This window comes from Pezoporus wallicus, unplaced genomic scaffold (genome assembly GCF_028554395.1).
Source record: "Pezoporus wallicus isolate ANWC-B61680 ecotype Strahan unplaced genomic scaffold, APGP_CSIRO_Pwel_v1 contig_6966, whole genome shotgun sequence".
Classification (NCBI taxonomy): domain Eukaryota; kingdom Metazoa; phylum Chordata; class Aves; order Psittaciformes; family Psittacidae; genus Pezoporus; species Pezoporus wallicus.
Genome location: NW_026639746.1, coordinates 3,857,157 through 3,863,817, shown reverse-complemented (window position 1 = coordinate 3,863,817; position 6,661 = coordinate 3,857,157). Strand labels below are relative to the sequence as shown.

At 36.2% G+C, this 6,661-nt stretch overlaps 1 protein-coding gene across 3 annotated transcripts in view; it reads right to left on the bottom strand.

Moving 5' to 3' along the window:
* Positions 1-2,655: 2,655 nt before the first annotated feature.
* The window catches only part of POT1 (protection of telomeres 1), a 66,285-nt gene continuing 62,279 nt past the window's right edge, over positions 2,656-6,661 (bottom strand). For all 3 annotated transcript variants that reach the window (XM_057415754.1, XM_057415756.1, XM_057415755.1), the window contains 2 exons: positions 4,587-4,692; positions 2,656-3,560 (listed from right to left, as the gene is read on the bottom strand). In XM_057415754.1, coding sequence (XP_057271737.1) covers positions 3,448-3,560; positions 4,587-4,692 — 219 coding nt within the window. In that variant the 3' untranslated portion in view covers positions 2,656-3,447. The remainder of the gene's footprint in view (positions 3,561-4,586; positions 4,693-6,661) is intronic.

The window sequence follows — 6,661 nt, the reverse complement described above, 5'->3', positions numbered from 1 at the left end:
AACAAAGTTTCCTTGTGGCAAATTCTTACTTGAGATTTTTTCTCTCCTTCACTGAAGAAAATTTGCTGCAGTGCTTCCATTCCATCTGAAGAACTTGAACTTTTATACTTGCTTTTTCACAACTTCAATATTTGGTCTTACCCCTTTTTGTATTGCCCCAGCTCCTGACACATATTTACACAAAGGCTTCATCCAAAAGTAACCTAAACAGAGTAAATTCTTGTGGATGTAAAATACTGTGGTATTGAAGAGCTAAAGCTTCATCCCTGCTAACACTATAAACTCTCTTCCTTCTGTTGCAAGCCCCAGCTGTTAGCCTGTGGGCTCTGTTGTCTTTCCTGCAATCCCCACTTCCTGCTGCTCAGTAGCCAAAGGATTAGTATTAAGCAAAGCATTTCAAAGTCTTGTCTTTAAATCTCTGGATCCTGTAACAGCAAAAGCTGATGAGAAAGTTCAATCACCACTGAACAGCAGGTCACATAAAGGAATGACTCTTTCCTTCTGCAGTATATATTTATTTACTTTCCGTCTTTCCAATTGGAGTCCCAAGAGAGTGTGAGGCATCGAAGATGTTAAATTCAAATTACGTTAGAGAGACTTCCAATCATGTGTTTTTAAACCCCATCAATACGACTTCAAAGAGCCCAATCCCAAAAACATTATTCCACATTTATGTTCTTGTTTCTTTTCTTCTGAGAACTTCTTTATTTTTTCTTATTTCAATTTCACCACTTTTATACACTTACCTGTGTAATTGATGGGGGGTGGGTTCCTGTTGCTTTACTTTTCTTTTATAGTCGTATAAAACAAAACACAGCCCTTGCCCATGGGGATGTTGCTTGCTGTTCGATGTAATTCACATACCGTACAGATTTACCATTTAGCCCACGTTTCTAGTAAGAAGCTGATGCTTTGATGCAGTTATCCTGTATGCTGGGATGTATGTGTGGATGGAGGAAGACAAGATACCAGCAAGAAAGGCCTGGATTTTTCACTGGATGTGAGTGTACCAATGTTAATGTGATTTACTTATGGTTCAACTTTTGAGTGTCTTTAAATGCATGATCATCTATTTCAGGCTGGGATTTTTAACTATTAAAACAGATATTAATGTTTCAGAACAGTAAGTCACGTACTTGATCAAGAAACTGAGCAAGGGAAACATGACTCTTGTTTGTACTGAGGAAGTTGCTAGTAATGGCTAAAAGTCATTGCTGCCCAGGATGCTCAGCTTTCAAAAACTGGAGTCTCATGGTGCTGTAAGTTCAAGACACAGTGATCTCAATATTCCATCCATCAGTCAGCTATTCACAGGCCTCAGCATTTGCCAGGGTAAGCACCTGAAGGGCTGAGTCCCATCTCTGTGACTTCCATCTTTCTCTATATAGGCTACCAATGAGACACAGACATTTTCAACTGTCTGTGCACTAATTCCCTTCTATACAGTGATCTTTAGTATTGCCAAATAAATAATTTTAACAACTAATTAGAATTATTTCTATGAATTATATTTAGAAAGAGAATTAAGCATATATGTTTCAATCCAACAACTATAAAAACATTAATTTGGAGCATTTTCTTAGATGAAAGCTACTGACAACAAAGTTTAAAACCTAGAAACTAAAAGTACAAGAAAATATCAATATTTGTAAAATCTTTACTAAACTTTTTAATACAATAGTCAAGAGTAAAAAGTGAAGTGACACATACGCAGGGTTTTCTGGCAGGGATTTTGGGCAAGGGATGTGGTGAAATTGATACAGTTTACATTGAAGCTCAAAACATTCTTATTTATTATTTTAAAAAGACTTATTTAGAAAAAATGTATAATATCAATATTTGAGTTAAGAAAAATCTTAAAATAAAAACATTTCATTCCAATGTTTTCATATACTACATACAAGAAAAGCAAAAATGATTGCCTTTAATTTAACCCCTAACCCCTAACTAATTTAACCCCCTACTGAAATAATTTGGATAGGGCCAGTGTCTATATTTTTATAATAACCTGTTTTAACTATCGTTTGTTTATCCATTAATTCACAGATTCAGGCAAGCTTTCATAAGACAGTGCTCCTCCTCTGTAAGCTGCTTCTCTGTAAGCTGCTTGGTCAATTCCAAAGCTGTTTTTTTTACTCATTCTTGAAAGGAAATACCCTCTAACCACTTTTGATATTGATTTTCCCCATACACCAATCAATAAAGAACAATCTCCTAGTTTATGACATATAAACCAGTATAATTTTTTAGAGTACCAGAAAATTATCACCAGATATTGAGATGAAATGACAAATTGCATAATTGAAACAGCCCTGAAAAATAAAAAATTAAAATGTAAGTAGATTGTTATTCTGATAGTAGATGACAAGTATTCCATCTTGCTTCTGAACTGCCTTAAAAACCAGCTGTTTTAAACATCATGCAATTTTGCTCTGATGGAAAGCATTTGATTTGACAGTGATTTCTACGCCAATAATCCTTGGAGAAACATGTCCCGAATTTGTTCTACAGACTTCTGAATGCAAAGTAAAACCACTGAGTAATTTTTCTAGCCCAGTAGTATTTTTAAGCCACTAGATCAGTTCTGTAACTCTAAATTTAGTCATATAATCTGATTATGTAAGACAGAAAAGGCAGAAAAGGCAGATCTGGGCAGTGTAATCTGACAATAAATTCAGACAGACATGTGAGAGCCTTTGAAAACACACACCCAGCTAATAAGCATGCTAACAACTCTGGTACCCAGTAGGGCCACCTTAAAAAAATCATTATGTTCTAGTGAATGTCAATATTCATTTTACGATTTTACCTTACTTTCATAGCTTGACTTTAATTTTAGTGATAGTCATTACACGGTCACATTCATATCTCCATCAAAATTTACAGTAACTGGTGCACACAGCAATTACCTTCATGATTATCAGGAAGAGTTCTGTCTAAACGTATGTATCGGTGCAAAATCAAATTAGTCTAAAAATGGCCAACCTCCCCATCAAACTGGCTGAGAACAGTAACACATGCTTGCACAAAGCTGTCTTGAGAAGTTTACTGAAGAGCTCCTTTTCCTTATCTCTGCTGACCTTGTTTATTTTAAAACAGAAATGAACAAAGCAGCAACATTCTGACTGTACTTTCTGAGTAAAACACAGTTTAGAGTAACCTTATCGCTGCCTTCTTGAAGGACAGGTGAATACTAGACTGCCTACCTTGGCCTGAGCCAAGCAGCTTCCACTGAAAAGCTTAGCACCTGCCCTTGCACTCAGATCATAAGGCTGTATTCCAGGAAAGTAGTAAATACATCAAAGCATAATTTCCATTCACATTAATATACAAACTGAAACTTCATATATACAGGTTGAATTCCAAGAAAGGAACAAATATTTTTCATACAGTCTCCGATCCCAAAACAGGAAGTAATCCAGTAAGAATCCAATTAGCAACACATCACTATATAACATCTTCAACAATTGTAGTGTCAAAAATTTGGTAATAAACTTGATGATTCATTGCATCTCTGACATTATAGGACTTGATGAAGCATTCCAGCCATGGCAAGTCATCTATAAACAGAACCAAAATTATTGTTGAATACTAATTTCTATTTTTTATAGGACAGAAGTATTATTTGGGTAGGATCTTTACTAGGATATCTAAATTTATACAACAGTTAATAGGAAAATATATGAATTACTGATTTTGAAATTCCAATTTGTACCTTAAAATTTCTCATGCCATCTGAAATGGTGCTCAGTGACAAATTCCCAAGCCTTGCCCTCCCCACCCCAGCACCTCCCTGAAGCACTTGGTACCAGTAGTTGTACCACAGCAAAGCGCATATAAAGACTTTCCAGTGATAAGACACATTTCCATGTGTCTCAATGAGACAATGTTATTGGTCTCAAAGGTAACATCCTTGACCCCCTTTACAGCAGGGCCACTTTTTATAGGTATGGTAAAGACCCTAGCAGAGTTATGGTGGTCATTGACAGCCAGGTGCTTAGAGGGAATACATTCCAAAGGTTGAAGCTGTGGCAGGGACATACAGCTACTTTGGGTATGTGCAGTTCATGCAGAGCTACTTTCTGCCACAAGTGAAACACTGCACAAAACCATCTGTGCTTGGGTTTGGATTAAGTTCTTGCTCAATTTCCATGGAAGTCTGCTGCAGTAAGGGATGCTCTAAATCAGATGAGCATTCAAAACTAGAACCTCATCCAAAGCATGTGCCATGTGCCAAATTCCTTTTCAGTTTTCCCTAATGTGTTGTGACAGTACGAGGGTGTTCTGGTTAACTTCCATATGAATACAAATGACACGTTGGTGCCTGCATAGTCATGACTGTATTCGCATATCGCTGCATGCTACATGTGAATTTACTGAACCACTGCTTTTGTTTCTCAAAAGGAAGTCCTACTATTATAGGAATGTACTGAACAAATAACTGGAACTTTTCTTACCAACTCCTGCATTTCTCTGTTCTGAGTTTTGCCCATGCGTAATATGAATTCTAAGACTTTGCATATGCAATAGCAGACTGAAAGACCCTTTCCCTTCCCATTCCCCTTTTAAAATATCAGCAAGCTGACCTAATTTTCCTCCTGGAGGACAGAGTGCATTCATGATCATCTGCATCTTCTGCTGAAGAAAATCAGTAGTTAAGATTTCAGAGGCAGGAATTTTGAAGAACTTTTCCTGGAGGAGAACACAAAAGTATGAGGTGTTGGAAAAGGGATAAGAAATCATTAGCCAGAACCCTCACTGCATGCTTTTTTTATAATTAAGAAACTTAAAATTATCCAGATAGGCAACACAACAGAAGAACAATATTATTTCTACAACTGTTCAGATACAGAAAAAAAACAAACTGTCATAAAAATTAAAAAAAAAAAAAAAATCAAGTCTGTATTTCAGTACCCCTGAGTATTCAGGGACTAGAGCCACCCAGAGAGCACACATATAACTGGCAAACATTTCTCATAAACCTCCACAAGCAAACAGTGTTATAGCCAGAGAGGATGTTCAATCCTCCTCAACAGTCGCTCACCGCTGTGAGTAGAGCATTTTGAGAAGAACAAAGTGACTTGAAAACAAGGGGGGACTGTAATCTGGCTTCATACAAGTGGAGCCCCCTTAGCGCAACTATCATTTTTGGACAGTTTTAGAAACTATGGAGAAAGAAAGGTATCCTGCAGTATAAGTCTGATTGGAGGAGTGAGATAAAGAATGGAACATGCCACATAAACCTTTTCTGTGTATTTTAAAAACATATGCAGTAAGCATGACTCACAGAAGTACCATTTTATTTTTTCTGTTTGTTACCTGATTTTGTATCCCTAAAGACTCAAAAACTTCTTTTCTCAAAGTGAGCTAAGGTTTTTGATGGCACTTCTTTTTGTTAAAAGATACAAATACAGAATTATCTGCCTTTGTGTAATTTTTCTGTGACATGTTTTTTGGAAGTGATCACAATTTAGCAGATAATCCAGTAGCAACCTTGACAGACAACTACTTTTTCCTCTTACTCTTCCAATTCTTCTTCTGACTATAAAACTTTTAAATTCTTTTCCTTCAATGCCTTTTCCTATAAAGAGGAGAGGAAAGAAAAGAACCGAGAGCATTCCAGCAGAAGCATGACTGGAAATTAGTGAAGTTGCATTTCAAAGTATCCCAGTTCCTTCTCAGGTGGTGCTGGAGGACCCAAGTTTAGGCTTGGAAGGTACTGGCTTGTCTTTGAAGTGCCACCACCAGGAAGGCTAGCAGCTGGCATTTCAGAAGAAACTCTGGTTTTATTTTTCCTGCAGCCAAGCTGTAGTACTAAGCATTTAAGAACCTGAGCTACCCTGAAATGGAGATTTTTAGAATTCTTCATCAAGACACGGTTTAAAAATCTTTCCCCCCACTTTCTTTTTGCAGTTTAGTTTCTCGATATAAAAAGAGAAAAGGACAGTAGTAGAAGGAAAAGTCGACTAGCTGAAATGGGGATTGCAGTCTTTTACCTCCTTGGCTGCTAATACACTGTATTTAAAGAAAACACACAGGTTTTCCAAATATTTTTCCTTACAGTCTTAAAATTAACGGAAGAGTATTCCCTTCAAAGTCTCTTAGCATAATGGTGGAAAACTTGTAGAGATATATATATATATATATATATATATATATATATATACACACATTAATTAGCATTGTTGTGTGAAAAAAATATTCCCACTAAATTGTTTCTCTGTCTTATTTTGGATAAAGTTGTAATTCTGAAGTGCCACTACACTATTTTCCATTTGGGTAGACAGATTACTCCAAAGTGTATTGTGAGATCCTGATATTCCCAACTATGAACTGCTGGAATCAAAATGCACTTATAGAAAGACAAAAGGAATAATATAATACTAATCTATTTTATATTATAATTCTATTCTTTGCCAAGCTCTTCTCACTTTTTTAAAATTATTGACATACCATCTCAAAATTTAGGGTAGTAACTATAATGGGCATATGCATGTGTGTATAAAAACCAAGACAAACCAACCAAGCAAAAAAACCATAAAAGGTAAAACAAAAGAGGAAAAAAAACCCACAAAGTACAGAGCAACAGATATTTCTACTGCACACAAAAATACATCTAAAGGAGTAAATTCCCTAAGGAGGATGCCACACATATACAATT